The sequence below is a fragment of the Cherax quadricarinatus genome, chromosome 93, assembly GCF_038502225.1.
Source record: "Cherax quadricarinatus isolate ZL_2023a chromosome 93, ASM3850222v1, whole genome shotgun sequence".
Taxonomy (NCBI): Eukaryota; Metazoa; Arthropoda; class Malacostraca; order Decapoda; family Parastacidae; genus Cherax; species Cherax quadricarinatus.
This window is the reverse complement of record NC_091384.1, coordinates 9,211,159-9,236,645: the sequence shown is the minus strand read 5'-3', so window position 1 is coordinate 9,236,645 and position 25,487 is coordinate 9,211,159. Positions and strand designations below refer to the sequence as shown.

Genomic DNA, 25,487 nt, shown 5'->3' with positions numbered 1-25,487 from the left:
AAGGGGGATAACGATAAGGGATTAAGGGTTAAGGGGTTAAGAGTTAAAGAGTTAAGTGTTAAGGGTAGGAAAATGGGAGCTACGAGCCAGTTAGTTGTGAAGCAGTGGACGAGGGGGGTTTGAAAGACCCCCTGAAAGACCCCTTAAGAGACCCCTTGAAAGATTCCCCTTGAAAGACCCCTTGAAAGACCCCTTAAAACACCCCTTGAAAGATTCCCCTTGAAAGACCCTTTGAAAGACCCTTTGAAGGACCCCTTGAAAGACCCCTTAAAACACCCTTTGAAAGACCCTTTGAAAGACCCTCTGAAAGACCCCTTAAAACACCCTTTGAAAGATTCCCCTTGAAAGACCCCTTAAAACACCCTTTGAAAGACCCTTTGAAAGACCCCTTAAAACACCCCTTGAAAGATTCCCCTTAAAGACCCCTCGAAAGGGCTGACCAATCAGATTTTCGACTCTTAGAGCGAAAGGGTCTCCGATCTTGGACCTGATTCCTCTTATGATGGGCTGGGATCAGAATCTTGGAGACTTCTGATTGGTCAGGAAGTCTGACTTCTGATTGGTTAGAAAGGCTGGCTTCTGATTGGCTAGGAAGGCTGACTTCTGATTGATCAAAAAGACTTGCTGCTGGAGGCAGATGCTCGCTTCTGATTGGTCAGAAAAGCTGTTAGCTGATTGGTTAGAAAGGCTGGCTTCTGATTGGCCAGGAAGGCTGACCTCTGATAGGTCAAGAAGGCTGGTTTCTGATTGGTCAGGAAGACTGGCTTCTGATTGGTCAGGAAGGCTGGCTTCTGATTGGTCAGGAAGGCTGGTTTATGATTGGCCTGATGGGCCGACTAATCACCAGTCATCATCTCCATGAATTCTGAGGACCAAAATTAATAATTAAAATCAAGATAACTAAAGATAATTACAACAATAATAATCAGTAAATAGGTACCAGGGAGTTAGTCGACTATTGTGGGTGGCATGCTGGGGAGAGAATAAAATTACCCCAGTCTAATGACATCCTGGGTTATTTTGGGGTTATCCTGGGTTATGCTGGGTTATTCTGGGTTACCCTGGGTTATTCTGGGTTACCCTGGGTTCTTCCTGGGTTTTCCTAAGGTTATCTTGGGTTGGTCATCCAGGCCAACACTCAGCGCAGCAACAGCTGGGTAGGTTCCCCACTCAGCACTTTCCCAGGATGATGACCTCCATCACTCAGAAATAATAGGAAAAGCATTGCTAGGACTCTAAGAAGAGAAGGAGCCCTTCCCATCAGCTCTAGAAAAAGAGAGAGCATCCTCTAGGACACTAGGAAGGCAAGGTTCCCTTACATTATCTCTACAGAATGAGAGAGGGTCCTCTAGGACTGCAAGGACCCCTTCCATCAGCTGTAGAGAGAGAGAGAGAGAGCATCCTCTAGAACTCTAGGAAGGGAAGGATCCCTTCGTCACTAGGGAAGAGAAAGCGAGCATCGTCTAGGACTCTAGGAAGGGAAGGATCCCTTCGTCACTAGAGAAGAGAGCGAGCATCCTCTAAGACTCTAGGAAGGGAAGGATCCCTTCGTCACTAGAGAGTGAGACAGGATCCTCTAGGGCTATTGGAAGGGAAGGACTCCTTCCATCAAATCTAGAGAAAGAGCATCCTCTAGGAATCTAGGAAGGTAGGGTCCCCTTCCATCAGCTCTAGAGAGAAAGAGAGCATCCTCTAGGACATCCTCTAGGACATTCTCTAGGAATCTAGAAACTCACCATCAAAGTCAACGGTTCCTGATCCATCTTCATCAATTTCATCAACAATGTTGTCTAGATCAGCACTAGAGAGTTTGTCGTCTAGGGCACCTAGAATCTCCTTCAGTGCCGCTGTCGGGATGAATCCATTACCTGTGACAAGAGAAGTAGTTACTATTACTATTACTACTGCTGTAGTACTACTGCTGTAGTTACTAGCATGTTTTCCAGTCTCTCTGGAGAAACTAGGAATACTGCAGTAGTTACTAGTATGTTTTCCAGTCTCTCTGGAGAAACTAGGAATACTGCAGTAGTTACTAGCATGTTTTCCAGTCTCTCTGGAGAAACTAGGAATACTGCAGTAGTTACTAGTATGTTTTCCAGTCTCTCTGGAGAAACTAGGAATACTGCAGTAGTTACTAGTATGTTTTCCAGTCTCTCTGGAGAAACTAGGAATACTGCAGTAGTTACTAGTATGTTTTCCAGTCTCTCTGGAGAAACTAGGAATACTGCAGTTACTAGTATGTTTTCCAGTCTCTCTGGAGAAACTAGGAATACTGCAGTAGTTACTAGTATGTTTTCCAGTCTCTCTGGAGAAACTAGGAATACTGCAGTAGTTACTAGCATGTTTTCCAGTCTCTCTGGAGAAACTAGGAATTATGAAGTTAACTGTAGGCTAGTTTGTGTGTGTGTGTGTGTGTGTGTGTGTGTGTGTGTGTGTGTGTGTGTGTGTGTGTGTGTACTCACCTATTTGTACTCACCTATTTGTGGTTGCAGGGTGGTCGAGTCTTAGCTCCTGGCCCCGCCTCTTCACCGGTTGCTACTGGGTCCTCTCTCTCCCCGCTCCATGAGCTTTATCATACCTCGTCTTAAAACTGTGTATGGTTCCTGCCTCCATTACGTCATTTTCTAGGCTGTTCCACGGCCTGACAACTCTATGACTGAAGAAATACTTCCTAATATCTCTGACTCATTTGTGTCTTCAACTTCCAATTGTGGCCTCTTGTTTCTGTGTCCCCTCCCTGGAACATCCTGTCTTTGTCCACCTTGTCTATTCCACGCAGTATTTTATATGTCGTTATCATGTCTCCCCTGACCCTCCTGTCCTCCAGTGTCGTCAGGCCGATTTCCCTTAATCTTTCTTCATAGGACATTCCCCTTAGCTCTGTGTGTGTGTGTGTGTGTGTGTGTGTTCTTACCTATTTGCAGTTGCACTGACACTGGTCTATTGTTTAATGTTGTCTGTCTCCTTTCTTAAAAATTGTGACTACATTTGTCTTCCATACCTCGGACTGTTACTCTTTTTTATTAGATTTATTGAAGATTATTGTTAGTTTCACACACAGTGTCTCTGCTCATTCTCTTAGCACCTAAGGAGAGATGTTGACCCACCGCCTTCGAGGTATCTAGTTCCCCTAGCAGTTTCTTCACCTCCTCCTCGGTTGTGTGCAGTGTGTCAAGTACTAGCTGGTGCACCCTACCACCTCGGTGTTCTGGGAGCCTCTGTCTCCACTGAGAGATTCTTCCCCGAATTTTGAGCTCAGCTCTCCACATACTTCATGGTCGCCCCCTGTCAGCTCCCTTCCTTCCTTTTTCGGCCTGATTACCTGGTCCTTGACTGTTGTTTTCCTCCTGATGTGGCTGTATAACAACTCTGGGTCAGATAAGGCTGTGTCATTCCCATACTAACGTTGGGCTTCTCTCCTTATCCATGTATATTCATTTCTGGCTCTTCGACTCGACTGTTTTCCTGGGTCTTTTCCTTCTATAGTTTTTCCATACTCTACCTCACTTGGCTTTGGCCTCTCCACACCTGGTAAACCAAGGGCTCACTCTGGTCTTCCCAGTGTTTCTGTTGACCCTTGGTACCAACTTCTCCTCGGCCTCCCTGTACTTTGTGGTCATACGTTCCATTATTTCACTTACTATCTTCCTCTATAGCTCTCTTACCCACTGCACCTCATGTAGGAACTGTCTCGTGCTTGTGAAGTTCCCTTTTGGAAGTCTGGTTTCTCTGGACCTTCTCGTGTTGTTCGACTCTCCATTGTTAACTCCTCTATATATTCGAAGCTCATAACAGTGTGATCACTACCGCCTAGGGGCCTTTCGTATACTCACCTAGTTGTGGTTGAAGGGGTCGAGTCACAGCTCCAGGCCCTGCCTCTTTGCTGGCCGCTACTAGGTCACTCTTCCCGCTCCATGAGCTTTATCATAACTTTTCTTAAAGCTATGTATGGAACCTGCCTCCACTACATCACTTCCTAGACTATTCCACTTCCTGGCAACTCTGTGACCGAAGAAATACTTCCTAACATCCCTGTGATTCATCTCAGTCTTCAACTTCCAACTGTGTCCCCTTGTTGATGTGTCCCATCTCTGGAACATCCTGTCTCTGTCCACCTTGTCGATTCCTCTCAGTATTTTAAACGTCCTCTCTCTCTCTCTCTCTCTCTCTCTCTCTCTCTCTCTCTCTCCCTCCTGTCCTCCAGTGTCGTCGGGTTGATTTCCCTTAACCTCTCCTCGTAGGACATACCTCTTAGCTCCGGGACTAGTCTAGTTGTAAACCTTTGCACTTTCTCTAGTTTCTTTACGTGTTGGCTAGGTGTGGGTTCCAAACTATTGCTACATATTCCAATATGGGCCTAACGTACACGGTGAACAGGATCCTGAACGATTCCTTATTAAGATGTCGGAATGCTGTTATTAGGTTTGCTAGGCGCTCGTATGCTGCAGCAGTTATTTAGTCGATGTGCGCCTCAGATGTGCCTGGTGTTATACTCACCCCAAGATCCTTTTCCTCGAGTGAGGTTTATAGTCTCTGGTCCCCTAGGCTGTACTCCGTCTGCGGTCTTCTTTGCCCATCCCCAATCTTCATGACTTTGCACTTGGTGGGGTTGAACTCCAGGAGCCAGTTGCTGGACCAGGTCTGCAGCCTGTCCAGATCCCTTTGTAGTTCTGCCCGGTCCTCGTTCGTTTGAATTCTTCTCATCAACTTCACGTCATCTGCAAACAGCGACACTTCGGAGTCTATTCCTTCCGTCATGTCGTTCACAAATACCAGAAACAGCACCGGTCCTAAAACTGACCCCTGTGGAACCCCGCTCGTTACAGGCGCCCACTTTGACACCTCGCCAAGTACCATGATTCGCTGTTGTCTTCCTGACAGGCATTACCTGATCCATTGCAGTGCCTTTCTTGTTATCCCTGCCTGGTCCTCCAGCTTTTGCACTGATTTATTGTGTGGAACTGTGTCAACCGCAATCTACCCACCCCTCTCTCTGTTGTCTTACTGCTGAGTGTGATATCCCCTATATCTAAATTGCTCAAGGTGAATACAAGGTCTAGCCTTGCTGGTTCATCGTCTCTCTCTCTGATTGTGTCAGTAACTTATTGGTACATAAAGTTTTCCAGTACCGCCTCCAGCATCTTGGTTCTCCACGTCTCAGGTCCCCAATGTGGTTCTAGATTCTCCCATTCAATCTCCTTATGGTTGAAATCCCCCATGATGAGTAATTTTGCCCTGCTTATGTTGGCCCTTTTGGCCACCTCGGCTAGTGTGTCCACCATCTTTCTGTTGTTCTCATTGTATTTCTGTCAAGGCCTGCTGCTGTTCGGTGGCGGGTTGTACATCACTGTTATTAGTTTTTGGCCCCCAGTTTATAATGTCCCTATGTAGTCATCCACTATGACTAGTGTGTGTGTGTGTGTGTGTATTTACCCACTTGTACTCATATATTTGTGGTCGCAGGGGTCGAGTTACAGCTTTTGGCCTCGCCTCTGCTGTAGTGTGTGTGTGTGTGTGTGTGTGTGTGTGTGTGTGTGTGTGTGTCTGTGTCTTTAAAACACCTAGTTATCTTTACTAACCAAACACTCCCTCCTCTAACACGCCATAATAAACCCATGATTCGAACCATGGTCCACTCAAACACCTACCAGTCAGCCGCCCAGACAACAACAATACTTTACAACCACAATTTCCATACAGCCACTCACCTTCCTTATCATACAGCCTAAAGGCCTCCTTCAGCTCCTTCTGCATGGCCTCCTCGTCCTGTTCCTCCAGGAAGTGCCCAACCACACGCACGAATGAGTCGAAATCCAGTTTGCCAGTACCTGTCGCGAAGTATATAGAGATGGAATACTGCTAGGTGGATAAATGCCCCTATGGCCTACAAGAGAGGTTGAGACTGTAAATGCTGGTCTTAGTCCAGGACAAGAAGGTTTGTGTAGGGTGTTCAGGGAAAGGTTTGAAGGGCTTATCTGAAACCTTGCTGCTTTACGTAAAATAGGAATATTAGGAACCCTGTCAGAGTGCAAAATATTTAATTGGGTGCTAGGTCAAACTCGTATAACAGGATGGTAGAACCTCCCATGATGGTAGTACCTCCAATGATGGTAGTACCATCCAGGATGGTAGTACCATCCAGGATGGTAGTACCACCCAGGATGGTAGTACTACCCAGGATGGTAGTACCTCCCATGATGGTAGTACCTCCCATGATGGTAGTACCATCCAGGATGGTAGTACCATCCAGGATGGTAGTACCAACAAGGGTGGTAGTACCTCTCATGATGGTAGTACCTCCCATGATGGTAGTACTATCCAGGATGGTAGTACCATCCAGGATGGTAGTACCATCCAGAATGGTAGTACCATCCAGGATGGTAGTACCACCCAGGATGGTAGTATCTCCCAGGATGGTAGCACCACCTAAGATGGTAGTACCTTCCAGGATGGTAGTACCTCCCAGGATGGTAGTACCTCCCAGGATGGTAGTACCACCCAGGATGGTACTACCTCCCAGGATGGTAGTACCTCCCAGGATGATAGTACCTTCCAGGATGGTAGTACCTTCCAGGATGGTAGTACCTCCCAGGATGGTAGTACCTCCCAGGATGGTAGTACCTCCCAGGATGGTAGTACCACCCAGGATTGTAGTACCACCCAGGATGGTAGTACCTCCCAGAATGGTAGTACCACCCAGGATTGTAGTGCCACCCAGGATGGTAGTACCTCCCAGGATGGTAGTACCACCCAGGATTGTAGTACCACCCAGGATGGTAGTACCACCCAGGATTGTAGTACCACCCAGGATGGTAGTACCACCCAGGATGGTAGTACCTCCCAGGATGGTAGTACCACCCAGGATTGTAGTACCACCCAGGATGGTAGTACCTCCCAGGATGGTAGTACCACCCAGGATGGTAGTACCTCCCAGGATTGTAGTACCACCCAGGATGGTAGTACCTCCCAGGATGGGAGTACCTCCCAGGATGGGAGTACCACCCAGGATGGTAGTACCTCCCAGAATGGTAGTACCACCCAGGATGGTAGTACCTCCCAGGATGGTAGTACCTCCCAGGATGGTAGTACCACCCAGGATGGTAGTACCACCCAGGATGGTAGTACCACCCAGGATGGTAGTACCTCCCAGGATTGCAGTACCACCCAGGATGGTAGTACCACCCAGGATGGTAGTACCACCCAGGATGGTAGTACCACCCAGGATGGTAGTACCTCCCAGGATTGCAGTACCACCCAGGATGGTAGTACCTCACAGGATGGTAGTACCTCCCAGGATTATAGTACTTCCCAGGATGGTAGTACCACCCAGGATGGTAGTACCTCCCAGGATGGTAGTACCTCCCAGGATGGTAGTACCTCCCAGGATGGTAGTACCTCCCAGGATGGTAGTACCTCCCAGGATGGTAGTACCTCCCAGGATGGTAGTACCTCCCAGGGTGGCAGTACCTCCCAGAATGGTAGTACTTTCCAGGATGGTAGTACCTCCCAGGATGGTAGTACCTCCCAGGATGGTAGTACCTCCCTGGATGGTAGTACCTCCCAGGATGGTAGTACCTCCCAGGATGATAGTACCTCCCAGGATGGTAGTACCACCCAGGATGATAGTACCACCCAGGATGGTAGTACCACCCAGGATGATAGTACCACCCAGGATGGTAATACCACCCAGGACGATAGTATCTTCCAGGATGGTAGTACCACCCAGGATGATAGTACCTCCCAGGATGGCAGTACCTCTCAGGATGGTAGTACCTCCCAGGATGGTAGTACCACCGAGGATGGTAGTACCTCCCCGGATGATAGTACCTCCCAGGATGGTAGTACCACCCAGGATGATAGTACCTCCCAGGATGGTAGTACCACCCAGGATGGTAGTACCACCTAGGATGGTAGTACCTCCCAGGATGGTAGTACCACCCAGGATGGTACTACCTCCCAGGATGGTACTACCTCCCAGGATGGTACTACCTCCCAGGATGATAGTACCTCCCAGGATGGTAGTACCTCCCAGGATGGTAGTACCACCCAGGATGATAGTACCTCCCAGGATGGTAGTACCACCCAGGATGGTGGTACCACCCAGGATGGTAGTACCACCCAGGATGGTAGTACCACCCAGGATGGTAGTACCTCCCAGGATGGTGGTACCACCCAGGATGGTAGTACCACCCAGGATGGTAGTACCTCCCAGGATGGTGGTACCACCCAGGATGATAGTACCTCCCAGGATGATAGTACCTCCCAGGATGGTAGTACCACCCAGGATGGTGGTACCACCCAGGATGGTAGTACCACCCAGGATGGTGGTACCACCCAGGATGGTAGTACCACCCAGGATGGTAGTACCACCCAGGATGGTAGTACCACCCAGGATGGTAGTACCACCCATGATGGTAGTACCACCCATGATGGTAGTACCACCCATGATTACCGTCTACCAACCTGCTCCCAGAGTGCAAAACATTTGCCAAGGATTCAATTTCACACCTCCCTCTCACACTCTTCACACTGCCATTAGTGCCCCACCCACTCAACCCCAACACACTCAGCCCCAACACACTCAACCCCAACACACTCAGCCCCACCCACTCATCCCCAACACACTCAACCCCAACACACTCAGCCCCAACACACTCAGCCCCACCCACTCAACCCCAACACACTCAGCCCCAACACACTCAGCCCCACCCACTCAACCCCAACACACACAGCCCCACCCACTCAACCCCGACACACTCAACCCAACACCCTGAACCCCAACACACTCAATCCCAACACACTCAACCCCAACGTACTCAATCCCAACACACTCAACTCCAACACCCTCAACCCAAGCACACTCAACCCCAACACCCTCAACCCCAACACACTCAACCCCAACACACTCAACCCCAACACCCTCAACCCCAACACCCTCAACCCCAACACCCTCAACCCCAACACCCTCAACCCCAACACACACAACCCCAACACCCTCAACCCCAACACCCTCCACCCCAACACACTCAACCCCAACACCCTCAACCCCAACACCCTCAACCCCAACACACACAACCCCAACACCCTCAACCCCAACACACTCAACCCCAACACCCTCAACCCCAACACCCTCAACCCCAACACACTCAACCCCAACACCCTCAACCCCAACACCCTCAACCCCAACACACTCAACCCCAACACCCTCAACCCCAACACACACAACCCCAACACCCTCAACCCCAACACACTCAACCCCAACACCCTCAACCCCAACACCCTCAACCCCAACACACTCAACCCCAACACCCTCAACCCCAACACCCTCAACCCCAACACACACAACCCCAACACCCTCAACCCCAACACACTCAACCCCAACACCCTCAACACCAACACACTCAACCCCAACACCCTCAACCCCAACACACTCAACCCCAACACACTCAACCCCAACACCCTCAACCCCAACACCCTCAACCCCAACACACTCAACACCAACACCCTCAACCCCAACACCCTCAACCCCAACACACTCAACCCCAACACCCTCAACCCCAACACCCTCAACCCCAACACACTCAACCCCAACACACTCAACCCCAACACCCTCAACCCCAACACACTCAACCCCAACACCCTCAACCCCAACACCCTCAACCCCAACACACTCAACCCCAACACCCTCAACCCCAACACCCTCAACCCCAACACCCTCAACCCCAACACCCTCAACCCCAACACACTCAACCCCAACACACTCAACCCCAACACACTCAACCCCAACACCCTCAACCCCAACACCCTCAACCCCAACACACTCAACCCCAACACACTCAACCCCAACACACTCAACCCCAACACACTCAACCCCAACACCCTCAACCCCAACACACTCAACCCCAACACACTCAACCCCAACACACTCATCCCCAACACCCTCAACCCCCACACCCTCCACCCCAACACACTCACCCCCAACACACTCACCCCCAACAAACTCACCCCCAACACACTCAACCCCAACACCCTCAACCCCAACACCCTCAACCCCAACACACTCAACCCCCTGACACTCAACCCCAACACACGCCACCCCCTGACACTCAACCCCCTGACACTCAACCCCCTGACACTCAACCCCCTGACACTCAACCCCCTGACACTCAACGCAACACACTCAACCCCCTGACACTCAACCCCAACACACTCAACCCCCTGACACTCAACCCCAACACACTCAACCCCCTGACACTCAACCCCAACACACTCAACCCCCTGACACTCAACCCCCTGACACTCAACCCCAACACACTCAACCCCCTGACACTCAACCCCCTGACACTCAACCCCAACACACTCAACCCCCTGACACTCAACCCCCTGACACACAACCCCAACACACTCAACCCCCTGACACTCAACCCCCTGACACTCAACCCCCTGACACTCAACCCCCTGACACTCAACGCAACACACTCAACCCCCTGACACTCAACGCAACACACTCAACCCCCTGACACTCAACCCCCTGACACTCAACCCCAACACACTCAACCCCCTGACACTCAACCCCCTGACACTCAACCCACTGACACTCAACCCCCTGACACTCAACCCCCTGACACTCAACCCCCTGACACTCAACCCCAACACACTCAACCCCAACACACTCAACCCCAACACACTCAACCCCAACACCCTCAACCCCAACACCCTCAACCCCAACACACTCAACCCCAACACACTCAACCCCAACACAACCCCAACACACTCAACCCCAACACACTCAACCCCAACACACTCAACCCCAACACCCTCAACCCCAACACACTCAACCCCAACACACTCAACCCCAACACACTCAACCCCAACACCCTCAACCCCAACACACTCAACCCCAACACCCTCAACCCCAACACACTCAACCACAACACACTCAACCCCAACACACTCAACCCCAACACACACAACCCCCACACACTCAGCCCCACCCACTCATCCCCAACACCCTCAACCCAAGCACACTCAACCCCAACACCCTCAACCCCCACACACACAACCCCAACACCCTCAACCCCAACACACTCAACCCCAACACACTCAACCCCAACACACTCAACCCCAACACACTCAACCCCAACACACTCAGCCCCACCCACTCATCCCCAACACCCTCAACCCAAGCACACTCAACCCCAACACCCTCAACCCCAACACACTCAACCCCAACACACTCAACCCCAACACCCTCAACCCCAACACACTCAACCCCAACACACTCAACCCCAACACACTCAACCCCAACACACTCAACCCCAACACACTCAGCCCCAACACACTCAACCCCAACACACTCAGCCCCAACACACTCAGCCCCAACACACTCAACCCCAACACACTCAACCCCAACACACTCAACCCCAACACCCTCAACCCCAACACCCTCAACCCCAACACACTCAACCCCAACACACTCAACCCCAACACACTCAACCCCAACACACTCAACCCCAACACACTCAACCCCAACACACTCAACCCCAACACACTCAGCCCCACCCACTCATCCCCAACACCCTCAACCCAAGCACACTCAACCCCAACACCCTCAACCCCAACACACTCATCCCCAACACACACAACCCCAACACACTCAACCCCCTGACACTCAACCCCCTGACACTCAACCCCCTGACACTCAACCCCAACACACTCAACCCCATGACACTCAACGCCCTGACACTCAACCCCAACACACTCAACCCCAACACACTCAACCCCCTGACACTCAACCCCAACACACTCAACCCCATGACACTCAACCCCCTGACACTCAACCCCAACACACTCAACCCCCTGACACTCAACCCCCTGACACTTACCTTCCAAATCATTATCCTGTAAGAGAGCTTCCAATTCCTCATTGATGTAGTTAGCACCAAGTGTGTTCAGAATGGTACGAATTTTTTCTTTCTCAATCTTGCCAGTCTTGCCGCTGTCAAACATGGCGAAGGCCTTGCGAAGCACTGGTGAGCAAGGAATATAAATTGTTGACAAGACTAGGCTCATTGGGGGCCTATTACCCTAGCCTTTATGATGGAACATAGTGTGCTACTGTGTTCTATATGATAGTTACATTGTGGGAACACCAGCTATGTTGCTACACTATTCTGTATGATAGTTACATAGTGGAACACCCGCTATGTTGCTACACTATTCTGTATGATAGTTACATTGTGGAACACCCGCTATGTTGCTACACTATTCTGTATGATAGTTACATTGTGGAACACCAGCTATGTTGCTACACTAGTCTATATGATAGTTACATTGTGGAACACCAGCAGTGTTGCTACACTATTCTATATGATAGTTACATTGTGGAACACCAGCAGTGTGTTGCTACACTATTCTATATGATAGTTACATTGTAGGAACACCAGCAGTGTTGCTACACTATTCTATATGATAGTTACATTGTGGGAACACCAGCAGTGTTGCTACACTATTCTATATGATAGTTACATTGTAGGAACACCAGCAGTGTTGCTACACTAGTCTATATGATAGTTACATTGTGGAACACCAGCAGTGTGTTGCTACACTATTCTATATGATAGTTACATTGTGGGAACACCAGCAGTGTTTCTACACTATTCTATATGATAGTTACATTGTGGAACACCAGCAGTGTTGCTACACTATTCTATATGATAGTTACATTGTAGGAACACCAGCAGTGTTGCTACACTATTCTATATGATAGTTACATTGTAGGAACACCAGCAGTGTTGCTACACTATTCTATATGATAGTTACATTGTAGGAACACCAGCAGTGTTGCTACACTATTCTATATGATAGTTACATTGTGGGAACACCAGCAGTGTTGCTACACTAGTCTATATGATAGTTACATTGTGGGAACACCAGCAGTGTTGCTACACTATTCTATATGATAGTTACATTGTAGGAACACCAGCAGTGTTGCTACACTATTCTATATGATAGTTACATTGTGGGAACACCAGCAGTGTTGCTACACTAGTCTATATGATAGTTACATTGTGGGAACACCAGCAGTGTTGCTACACTATTCTATATGATAGTTACATTGTAGGAACACCAGCAGTGTTGCTACACTAGTCTATATGATAGTTACATTGTGGGAACACCAGCAGTGTTGCTACACTAGTCTATATGATAGTTACATTGTGGGAACACCAGCAGTGTTGCTACACTATTCTATATGATAGTTACATTGTAGGAACACCAGCAGTGTTGCTACACTATTCTATATGATAGTTACATTGTGGGAACACCAGCAGTGTTGCTACACTATTCTATATGATAGTTACATTGTGGGAACACCAGCAGTGTTGCTACACTAGTCTATATGATAGTTACATTGCGGAACACCAGCAGTGTTGCTACACTATTCTATATGATAGTTACATTTTGGAACAGCAGTGTTGCTACACTATTCTGTATGATAGTTACATTGTGGAACACCAGCAGTGTTGCTACACTATTCTGTTTGATACATTATGGAACACCAGCAGTGTGTTGCTACACTATTCTGTATGATAGTTACATTGTGGAACACCAGCAGTGTTGCTACACTATTCTGTATGATAGTTACATTGTGGGACACCAGCAGTGTTGCTACACTATTCTGTTTGATACATTATGGAACACCAGCAGTGTGTTGCTACACTATTCTATATGATAGTTACATTGTGGAACACCAGCAGTGTTGCTACACTATTCTGTATGATAGATGAACAGTGGCAACACCAACTTGGTTCAATATCTCTCTAACGAGAAATTTCTTGAAAATTGCCTAAGTTACCCTAAAAAGACCATTTTGCGTCCATTTTCTATAACGGCTTGGAGACTAAAGCATGGGAAATATACCCTTGAAATATTGTGTCTTAAAGATGATATTTTTCTGCGCTTTTAACCCTTAAAGAAAATGGATGATTATTTATGGTACTTTTAACCGCTAACTTTACGAAAAAGATGAAGATGGAGGTGATGGAGAAGAAGGAAGAGCAGTAAGAAGAGTTAGAAGAGGAGGAGGAGGAGGAGGAGGAAGAAGAGGAGGAGTTAGAAGAGAAGGAGGAGGGGAAGGAAGAAGAGGAGGAGTTAGAAGAGAAGGAGGAGGGGAAGGAAGAAGAGGAGTAGTTAGAAGAGAAGGAGGAGGGGAAGGAAGAAGAGGAGGAGTTAGAAGAGATGGAGGAGGGGAAGGAAGAAGAGGAGTTAGAAGAGAAGGAGGAGGGGAAGGAAGAAGAGGAGGAGTTAGAAGAGAAGGAGGAGTGGAAGGAAGAAGAGGAGGAGTTAGAAGAGATGGAGGAGGGGAAGGAAGAAGAGGAGGAGTTAGAAGAGAAGGAGGAGGGGAAGGAAGAAGAGGAGGAGTTAGAAGAGAAGGAGGAGGGGAAGGAATAAGAGGAGTTAGAGGAGGGGGATGAAGGAGAAGAGAAGAATACACATCGCACACAAACTACACAATCTCTCAACAGAAGCAAGCTAAAACTCCCGCTTCACACACGGAGGGCCCGGGTTCGATTCCCGGCGGGTGGAAACATTTCGACACGTTTCCTTACACCTGTTGTCCTGTTCACCTAGCAGCAAATAGGTACCTGGGTGTTAGTCGACTGGTGTGGGTGGCATCCTGGGGGACAAGATTAAGGACCACAATGGAAATAAGTTAGACAGTCCTCGATGACGCACTGACTTTCTTGGGTTATCCTGGGTGGCTAACCCTCCGGGGTTAAAAATCCGAACAAAATCTTATCTTACACAAAACACAAACAGGGGTAGGTAGAGTGCATTTTCTTGGACTGTAAGAAGGCGTTTGACACAGTTCCACACAAGAGATTACTGCGGAAGCTGAAGTACTAAGCAGGGATAACAGGGAAGACACTACAATGGATCAAGGAATACCTGCCAGGAAGACAACAGCGAGTCATGGTACTTGGAGAGATGTCAGAGTGGGCGCCTATGACCAGCGGGGTGCCACAAGGATCAGTCGTAGGGCCGGTGCTGTTTCTGGTATTTGTGAACAACATGACGGAAATAATAGACTCCGAAGTGTCCCTGTTTGCAGATGATGTGAAGTTGAGAAGAATTCAAACGAACGAAGACCAGGCAGAACTACAAGAGAATCTGGACAGGCTGCAGACCTGGTCCAGCAAGTGGCTCCTGGAGTTCAACCCCACCAAGTGCAAAATAATGAAGATTGTGGAAAGACAAAGAAGACCACAGACGGAGTACAGTCTAGGGAACCATAGACTACAAACCTCACTCAAGGAAAAGGATCTTGAGCCGAGTGTAGTACCGAGCACATCTCCTGAGGCGCGCACTAACCAAACAACTGGGGCAGCTTGCGGACGCCTGGCAAACCTGAGAACAGCATTCCGACAGTTTAATCAGGAGTCATTCAGGACACTGTACACCGTGTACGTTAGGCCCATATTGGAGTATGCGGCACCAGTTTGGAACCACCACCTAGCCAAGCATGTAAGGAAATCAGAGAAAGTGCAAAGGTTTGCAACAAGACTATTCCCAGAGCTAAGGGGTATGTCCTACGAGGAGACGTTAAGGGAAATCAACCTGACGACACTGGAGGACAGAAATAGAGGGAGTATGATAACGACGTATAAAATACTGAGAGGAATTGACAAGGTGGACAGAGACAGAATGTTCCAGAGATGGGACACAGCAACAAGGGGACACAGTTGGAAGTTGAAGACTCAGATGAGTCACAGGGATGTCAGGAAGTATTTCTTCAGTCAGAGAGTTGTCAGGGTATTGATGTAGTGGAGGCAGGATCTATACATAGCTTTAAGGAGAAGTATGATAAGGCTCAAGGAGCGGGTTGAGTGACCGAGTAGTGGCCAGTGAAGAGGCGGGGCCAGGAACTAAGACTCGACCCGTGAAATCACAACTAGGTGAGTACAACACACATACAAATACAACACTCAGACAACACAATCACAATACACAAACATCACAAACACGACACACCACATACAGCACACAATCACAGCATACAAAAAAACACAACACACACACACACACACACACACACACACACACACACACACACACACACACACACACACACACAGTTTGGAACCCTTACCTGGTCAAACACGTCAAGAAATTAGAGAAAGTGCAAAGGTTTGCAACAAGGCTAGTTCCGGAGCTCAGGGGTATGTCCTACAACGAAAGGTTGAGGGAAATCGGACTGACGACATTGGAGGACAGGCGGGTCAGGGGAGACATGATAACAACATGCAAAATACTGCGTGGAATAGATAAGGTAGACAGAGACAGGTTGTTCCAGAGAGGGGACACAGAAACAAGGGGTTACAATTGGAAGCTGAAGACTCAGACGAGTCATAGGGATGTTAGGAAGTATTTCTTTAGTCACAGAGTCGTCAGGAAGTGGAATAGCCTAGAAAGTGATGTAGTGGAGGCAGGAACCATACATAGCTTTAAGACAAGGTATGACAAAGCTCTGGAAACAGAGAGAGAGAGGACCTAGTAGCGATCAGTGAAGAGGCGGGGGCCAGCAGCTGTGTATCGACCCCTGCAAGCACAATTAGGTGAGTACAATTAGGTGAGTACACACACACATGGATCCCGGTTTTTAGCCTATAAAGATGTGAGAGTGAACTGGCGAAAGGAAGGGAAAAGGTTTGCCTGTACGTTAGTCACTGATGTGCTGAGAACTTCTAAACATCTCAAATATTGTTGATGTTTTGGCAGTAAAGATCGAGAACTGAAACCTGGTCATTGTGGTTGTATACAAGCCTCCGGATGCAACTTCCCAACAATTCCAGGAACAGCTTTTGTAAATAGACCACTGTCTGGAAAATCTTCCAGCTCCTGCCCCAAACATCTTGCTCCTGGAGGATTTTAACCTAAGGCACCTAAAATGGAGGAATGTAGCAAATAATGTTGTAGCAGAGATAACACCAGGAGGCAACTCAGATGAAAACTCTCACACACACGAACTTTTAAATCTCTGCACCAAATTCACCTTAAACCAGGATATAATAGTCAATAAGACTGGAGAATACACTGGACCTCATCTTCACTAACAATGATGATCTGATACGAAATATTACCATATGAAAAAAGAATATAGTCAGGTGACAACATAATAGAGGTTCAGACATGTACATACGGCACCCCAGACCAACAATGTGATCAGTCACGAGGGAACCTTCACTAAAATCAACTTCAACGACAAAATATAAGGTGAGACCATGTCAACCAGATCCTAAATGAAGTAAGCTGGGAAGATATCCTGAGAAGCAAGATCGCCACCCATCTAGATACCCATCAGTTATACAACCTAGAGCAAGATGGGTTTAGAGCAGGTCGCTCCTGTCTGTCTCAACTATTGGATCACTACGACAAGGTCCTAAATGCACTAGAAGACAAAAAGAATGCAGATGTAATATATACAGACTTTGCAAAAGCCTTCGACAAGTGTGACCATGGCGTAATAGCGCACAAAATGCGTGATAAAGGAATAACAGGAAAAGTCGGTCGATGGATCTATAATTTCCTCACTAACAGAACACAGAGAGTAGTCGTCAACAGAGTAAAGTCCGAGGCAGCTACTGTGAAAAGCTCTGTTCCACAAGGCACAGTACTCGCTCCCATCTTGTTCCTCATCCTCATATCCGACATAGACAAGGATGTCAGCCACAGCACCGTGTCTTCCTTTGCAGATGACACCCGAATCTGCATGACAGTGTCTTCCATTGCAGACACTGCAAGGCTCCAGGCGGACATCAACCAAATATTTCAGTGGGCTGCAGAAAACAATATGAAGTTCAACGATGAGAAATTTCAATTACTCAGATATGGTAAACACGAGGAAATTAAAACTTCATCAGAGTACAAAACAAATTCCAGCCACACAATAGAGCGAAAAACCAACGTCAAAGACCTGGGAGTGATCATGTCGGAGGATCTCACCTTCAAGGACCATAACATTGTATCAATCGCATCTGCTAGAAAAATGACAGGATGGATAATGAGAACCTTCAAAACTAGGGAGGCCAAGCCCATGATGACACTCTTCAGGTCACTTGTTCTATCTAGGCTGGAATATTGCTGCACTCTAACACCACCTTTCAAGGCAGGTGAAATTGCTGACCTAGAAAATGTACAGAGAACCTTAACGGCGCGCATAACGGAGATAAAACACCTCAATTACTGGGAGCGCTTGAGGTTCCTGAACCTGTATTCCCTGGAACGCAGACGGGAGAGATACATGATTATATACACCTGGAAAATCCTAGAGGGACTAGTACCGAACTTGCACACGAAAATCACCCACTACGAAAGCAAAAGACTTGGCAGACGATGCAACATCCCCCCAATGAAAAGCAGGGGTGTCACTAGCACGTTAAGAGACAATACAATAAGTGTCAGGGGCCCGAGACTGTTCAACTGCCTCCCAGCATACATATGGGGATTACCCTGGCTGTCTTCAAGAAGGCTTTTCACAGGCACCTAACGTTGGTTTACGTGCGGCTAACAGTAACAGCCTGGTTGGTGTTAGTAGACTGGTGTGGGTGGCATCCTGGGGGACAAGATTGAAGGTCCACAATGGAAATAAGACACAGTCCTTGATGATCCACTGACTTATTTGGGTTGTCCTGGCTGGCTAACCCTCCGGGGTTAAAAATCCCAACAAAATCTTACCAAAAACATACACAATACAAACACAAACAACCAAGGAAGTCAGTATACTTACTGGCCATCTTCTCCTCGTCCAGTTCTTCATTCTGTCGAGAATACAGTGTTAGTATACCTCAGTATACTCTAGTACACCTCAGTATATCTCAGATATACCTCAGTATATCTCAGAAGATATACCTCAGTATATCTCAGATATACCTCAGTATATCTCAGATATACCTCAGTATATCTCAGATATACCTCAGTATATCTCATATATACCTCAGTATATCTCAGATATACCTCAGTATATCTCATATATACCTCAGTATATCTCATATATACCTCAGTATATCTCAGATATACCTCAGTATATCTCAGATATACCTCAGTATATCTCATATATACCTCAGTATATCTCATATATACCTCAGTATATCTCAGATATACCTCAGTATATCTCATATATACCTCAGTATATCTCAGATATACCTCAGTATATCTCATATATACCTCAGTATATCTCATATATACCTCAGTATATCTCAGATATACCTCAGTATATCTCAGATATACCTCAGTATATCTCATATATACCTCAGTATATCTCATATATACCTCAGTATATCTCAGATATACCTCAGTATATCTCAGATATACCTCAGTATATCTCAGATATACCTCAGTATATCTCATATGTACCTCAGTATATCTCAGATATACCTCAGTATATCTCATATGTACCTCAGTATATCTCAGATATACCTCAGTATATCTCATATATACCTCAGTATATCTCATATATACCTCAGTATATCTCAGATATACCTCAGTATATCTCATATATACCTCAGTATATCTCATATATACCTCAGTATATCTCAGATATACCTCAGTATATCTCAGATATACCTCAGTATATCTCATATATACCTCAGTATATCTCATATATACCTCAGTATATCTCAGATATACCTCAGTATATCTCAGATATACCTCAGTATATCTCAGATATACCTCAGTATATCTCATATGTACCTCAGTATATCTCAGATATACCTCAGTATATCTCATATGTACCTCAGTATATCTCAGATATACCTCAGTATATCTCATATATACCTCAGTATATCTCAGATATACCTCAGTATATCTCATATATACCTCAGTATATCTCAGATATACCTCAGAATATCTCAGATATACCTCAGTATATCTCATATATACCTCAGTATATGTCATATATACCTCAGTATAATTCATATATACCTCAGTATATCTCATATATACCTCAGTATAATTCATATATACCTCAGTATATCTCATATATACCTCAGTATATCTCATATACCTCAGTATATCTCATATATACCTCAGTATATCTCAGATATACCTCAGTATATCATATATACCTCAGTATAATTCATATATTCCTCAGTATATCTCATATATACCTCAGTATATCTCATATATACCTCAGTATATCTCATATATACCTCAGTATATCTCATATATGCCTCAGTATATCTCATATATACCTCAGTATATCTCAGATATACCTCAGTATATCTCATATATACCTCAGTATATCTATATACCTCAGTATATCTCATATATACCCAAATATATATCAGATATACCCAAGTATATCTCAGATATACCCAAGTATATCTCAGACATACCTCAGAATGCCTCAGTATATCTCAGATATACCTAAGTATACCTCAGTATACCTAGGTATATATCAGATATGCCTCAGTATACCTCAGATATACCTAAGTATACCTAAGAATACCTTAGTATAACTCAGATATACCTATATCGATATATCTCACTACACGTCAGCAGTACTTGTAACTAAGACTGACAGCAGTACTTGTAACTAAGACTGACAGCAGTACTTGTAACTAAGACTGACAGCAATACCTGTAACTAAGACTGTCAGCAGTACTTGTAACTAAGACTGTCAGCAGTACTTGTAACTAAGACTGACAGCAATACCTGTAACTAAGACTGTCAGCAGTACTTGTAACTAAGACTGACAGCAATACCTGTAACTAAGACTGTCAGCAGTACTTATAATTAAGACTGTCAGCAGTACTTGTAACTAAGACTGTCGGCAGTACTTGTAACTAAGACTGTCAGCAGTACTTGTAACTAAGACTGTCAGCAGTACTTGTAACTAAGACTGTCAGCAGTACTTGTAACTAAGACTGTCGGCAGTACTTGTAACTAAGACTGTCGGCAGTACTTGTAACTAAGACTGTCAGCAGTACTTGTAACTAAGACTGTCGGCAGTACTTGTAACTAAGACTGTCAGCAGTACTTGTAACTAAGACTGTCGGCAGTACTTGTAACTAAGACTGTCGGCAGTACTTGTAACTAAGACTGTCAGCAGTACTTGTAACTAAGACTGTCAGCACTACTTACAACCAAGACTGTTAGCAGTGCTTGTAACTAGGACTGTCAGCAGTACTTGTAACTAAGACTGTCGGCAGTACTTGTAACTAAGAGTGTCGGCAGTACTTGTAACTAAGACTGTCGGCAGTACTTGTAACTAAGACTGTCGGCAGTACTTGTAACTAAGACTGTCGGCAGTACTTGTAACTAAGACTGTCGGCAGTACTTGTAACTAAGACTATCAGCACTACTGAAAATTAAGACTGTCAGCAGCACTTACAACTAAGACTATCAGCACTACTGACAACTAAGACTCTCAGCAGTACTTGTAACTAAGATTGTCAGCAGTACTTACAGCTAAGACTGTCAGCAGTACTTACAGCTAAGACTGTCAGCAGTACTTACAGCTAAGACTGTCAGCAGTACTTACAACTAAGACTGTCAGCAGTACTTACAACTAAGACTGTCAGTAGTACTTACAGCTAAGACTGTCAGCAGTACTTACAACTAAGACTGTCAGCAGTACTTACAACTAAGACTGTCAGCAGTACTTACAGCTAAGACTGTCAGCAGTACTTACAACTAAGACTGTCAGCAGTACTTACAGCTAAGACTGTCAGTAGTACTTACAGCTAAGACTGTCAGCAGTACTTACAACTAAGACTGTCAGCAGTACTTACAACTAAGACTGTCAGCAGTACTTACAACTAAGACTGTCAGCAGTACTTACAACTAAGACTGTCAGCAGTACTTACAACTAAGACTGTCAGCAGTACTTACAACTATGACTGTCAGCAGTACTTACAACTATGACTGTCATCAGTACTTACAACTAAGACTGTCATCAGTACTTACAACTAAGACTGTCAGCAGTACTTACAACTAAGACTGTCAGCAGTACTTACAACTAAGACTGTCAGCAGTACTTACAACTAAGACTGTCAGCAGTACTTACAACTAAGACTGTCAGCAGTACTTACAACTAAGACTGTCAGCAGTACTTACAACTAAGACTGTCAGTCTACAACCCATTATGTTTTTCATAGTGGGTTATGGACCTCTCTGTGTATATACACTGAGAGGTGTATATATCAGTGTATATACACTGAGAGGTGTATATATGAGTGTATATACACTGAGAGGTGTATATATGAGTGTATATACACTGAGAGTTGTATATATCAGTGTATATACACTGAGAGGTGTATATATCAGTGTATATACACTGAGAGGTGTATATATCAGTGTATATACACTGAGAGTTGTATATATCAGTGTATATACACTGAGAGGTGTATATATGAGTGTATATACACTGAGAGGTGTATATATCAGTGTATATACACTGAGAGGTGTATATATCAGTGTATATACACTGAGAGGTGTATATATGAGTGTATATACACTGAGAGTTGTATATATCAGTGTATATACACTGTGAGGTATATATCTGTGTATATACACTGAGAGGTGTATATATCAGTGTATATACACTGAGAGTTGTATATATCAGTGTATATACACTGTGAGGTATATATCTGTGTATATACACTGAGAGGTGTATATATCAGTGTATATACACTGAGAGGTGTATATCTCAGTGTATATACACTGAGAGTTGTATATCTCAGTGTATATACACTGAGAGGTGTATATCTCAGTGTATATACACTGAGAGGTGTATATCTCAGTGTATATACACTGAGAGGTGTATATATCAGTGTATATACACTGAGAGGTGTATATATCAGTGTATATACACTGAGAGGTGTATATATCAGTGTATATACACTGAGAGATGTATATATCAGTGTATATACACTGAGAGATGTATATCTCAGTGTATATACACTGAGAGTTGTATATATCAGTGTATATGCACTGAGAGTTGTATATATCAGTGTATATACACTGAGAGTTGTATATATCAGTGTATATACACTGAGAGTTGTATATATCAGTGTATATACACTGAGAGTTGTATATATCAGTGTATATACACTGAGAGGTGTATGAGTGTATATACACTGAGAGGTGTATATATGAGTGTATATACACTGAGAGTTGTATATATCAGTGTATATACACTGAGAGCTTTCAGTATTAAAGTATTCTTGACTGTTGTTAATTGTGGTAGCCAGGGTATTGTGGTAGCCAGGGTATTGTGGTAGCCAGGGTATTGTGGTAGCCAGGGTATTGTGGTAGCCAGGGTATTGTGGTAACCAGGGTATTGTGGTAGCCAGGGTATTGTGGTAGCCAGGGTATTGTGGTAGCCATGGTATTGTGGTAGCCAGGGTATTGTGGTAGCCAGGGTATTGTGGTAGCCAGGGTATTGTGGTAGCCAGGGTATTGTGGTAGCCAGGGTATTGTGGTATTGTGGTAGCCAGGGTATTGTGGTAATCAGGGTATTGTGGTAGCCAGGGTATTGTGGTAGCCAGGGTATTGTGGTAGCCATGGTATTGTGGTAGCCAGGGTATTGTGGTAGCCAGGGTATTGTGGTAGCCAGGGTATTGTGGTAGCCAGGGTATTGTGGTAGCCAGGGTATTGTGGTAGCCAGGGTATTGTGGTAGCCAGGGTATTGTGGTAGCCAGGGTATTGTGGTAGCCAGGGTATTGTGGTAGTCAGGGTATTGTGGTAGTCAGGGTATTGTGGTAGCCAGGGTATTGTGGTAGCCAGGGTGTTGTGGTAGCCATGGTACTGTGGTACCGAGGGTATTGTGGCAGCCAGGGTATTGTTGTGGCCATGGTACTGTGACTGTGTTTTAGCTGGTAATTGAGGTAGCCAAGGTATTGTGGCAGCCAGGGTATTGCGGTAGCCAGGGTATTGTGGTAGCCAGTGTATTGTGGTAACCAGGGTATTGTGGTAACCAGGGTATTGTGGTAGCCAGGGTATTGTGGTAGCTAGGGTATTGTGGTAACCAGGGTATTGTGGTAGCCAGGGTATTGTGGTAACCAGGGTATTGTGGTAACCAGGGTATTGTGGTAGTCAGGGTATTGTGGTAGTCAGGGTATTGTGGTAGCCAGGGTATTGTGGTAACCAGGGTATTGTGGTAGCCAGGGTATTGTGGTAGTCAGGGTATTGTGGTAGCCAAGGTATTGTGGTAGCTAGGGTATTGTGGTAACCAGGGTATTGTGGTAACCAGGGTATTGTGGTAGCCAGGGTATTGTGGTAACCAGGGTATTGTGGTAACCAGGGTATTGTGGTAGTCAGGGTATTGTGGTAACTAGGGTATTGTGGTAGCCAGGGTATTGTGGTAGCTAGGGTATTGTGGTAGCCAGGGTATTGTGGTAGCCAGGGTATTGTGATAGCCAGGGTATTGTGGTAACCAGGGTATTGTGGTAGCCAGGGTATTGTGGTAGCCAGGGTATTGTGGTAACCAGGGTATTGTGGTAGCCAGGGTATTGTGGTAGCCAGGGTATTGTGGTAACCAGGGTATTGTGGCAGCCAGGGTATTGTGGCCATGGTACTGTGACTGTGTTTTAGCTGGTAATTGAGGTAGCCAGGGTATTGTGGCAGCCAGGGTATTGCGGTAGCCAGGGTATTGTGGTAGCCAGGGTATTGTGGAAGCCAGGGTATTGTGGCAGCCATGGTATTGTGGTAGCCAGGGTATTGTGGTAGCCAGGGTATTGTGGTAGCCAGGGTATTGTGGTAGCCAGGGTATTGTGGTAGCCAGGGTATTGTGGAAGCCAGGGTATTGTGGCAGCCATGGTATTGTGGTAGCCAGGGTATTGTGGTAGCCAGGGCACTGTTAGTAAACTCACCATGGTTGCAGGAGTGTGGGTACCCGGGTGTGGGACGATCTAAAGGTGGATAGGGAGTGGGTAGAGTGTTCTCTCTAAGACGACGAGATGGCCACTGAACCACAGCCCATGGCCACATACCCACGAGGGTTTAGAACCCACCCGTACCCACCCATACTCAACCTGGGTTATTTGTGCACCTCCAACCACACAATTCTAGGCCTTTACAGTCCGGAAAGTTACTCTCTTTATCCTCGATTTGCTCCTGTAGGGGTAGGGGGCCCGACCCCTTTACCCACATCCACAAGGGGGTATAACCACAGGGGATTGCGACATACCCCTCTAGGGGGCAAAGACCCCCTTGAGGGGCACCTAGAAAAGGTTGAGAAACAGGCAGGATGAAGAGTAAACATTGGGTGGTGGGACTAAGGGGGAGGAGGGAGGGGTGTAAAGGGGTTGTAAAAGGGAGGTGGGGATGATTTTCACCCCCCTTAGCTGGTTGCAGGTGAGGGGAAGGGAGAGGGTAGGGGAGAGAGGGGAAAGCAGCACCTGCTCTGTAAGGTAAACGTAAGAGGCAGGTAAAAATAACTGATGAACCAGGAGCTGATAGTTGGAAATAGTGTGAAGGAAGGTAAG

General features: G+C 46.2%; 1 protein-coding gene across 1 annotated transcript; it reads right to left on the bottom strand.

Moving 5' to 3' along the window:
* Window positions 1–683: 683 nt before the first annotated feature.
* LOC128703387 (troponin C) lies at window positions 684–25,013 on the bottom strand. Its single transcript, XM_053798018.2, has 6 exons — window positions 24,873–25,013; window positions 18,788–18,818; window positions 11,886–12,029; window positions 5,709–5,828; window positions 1,737–1,868; window positions 684–865 (listed from the first exon to the last, which is right to left on the bottom strand). Exons 1-6 carry the CDS (start codon window positions 24,873–24,875, stop codon window positions 837–839), a joined length of 459 nt encoding a protein of 152 aa, XP_053653993.1. The 5' UTR covers window positions 24,876–25,013; the 3' UTR covers window positions 684–836.
* Between the last annotated feature and the right edge of the window lie 474 nt (window positions 25,014–25,487).

Coding starts and splice junctions, on each gene's coding strand:
- LOC128703387 (XM_053798018.2), bottom strand. Junction 1,869..5,708: donor TAGGCTGTATGATAAGGAAG/GTGAGTGGCTGT, acceptor CTCTTGTCACAG/GTAATGGATTCATCCCGACA. Junction 866..1,736: donor AGGAACCGTTGACTTTGATG/GTGAGTTTCTAG, acceptor TTTGGTCCTCAG/AATTCATGGAGATGATGACT.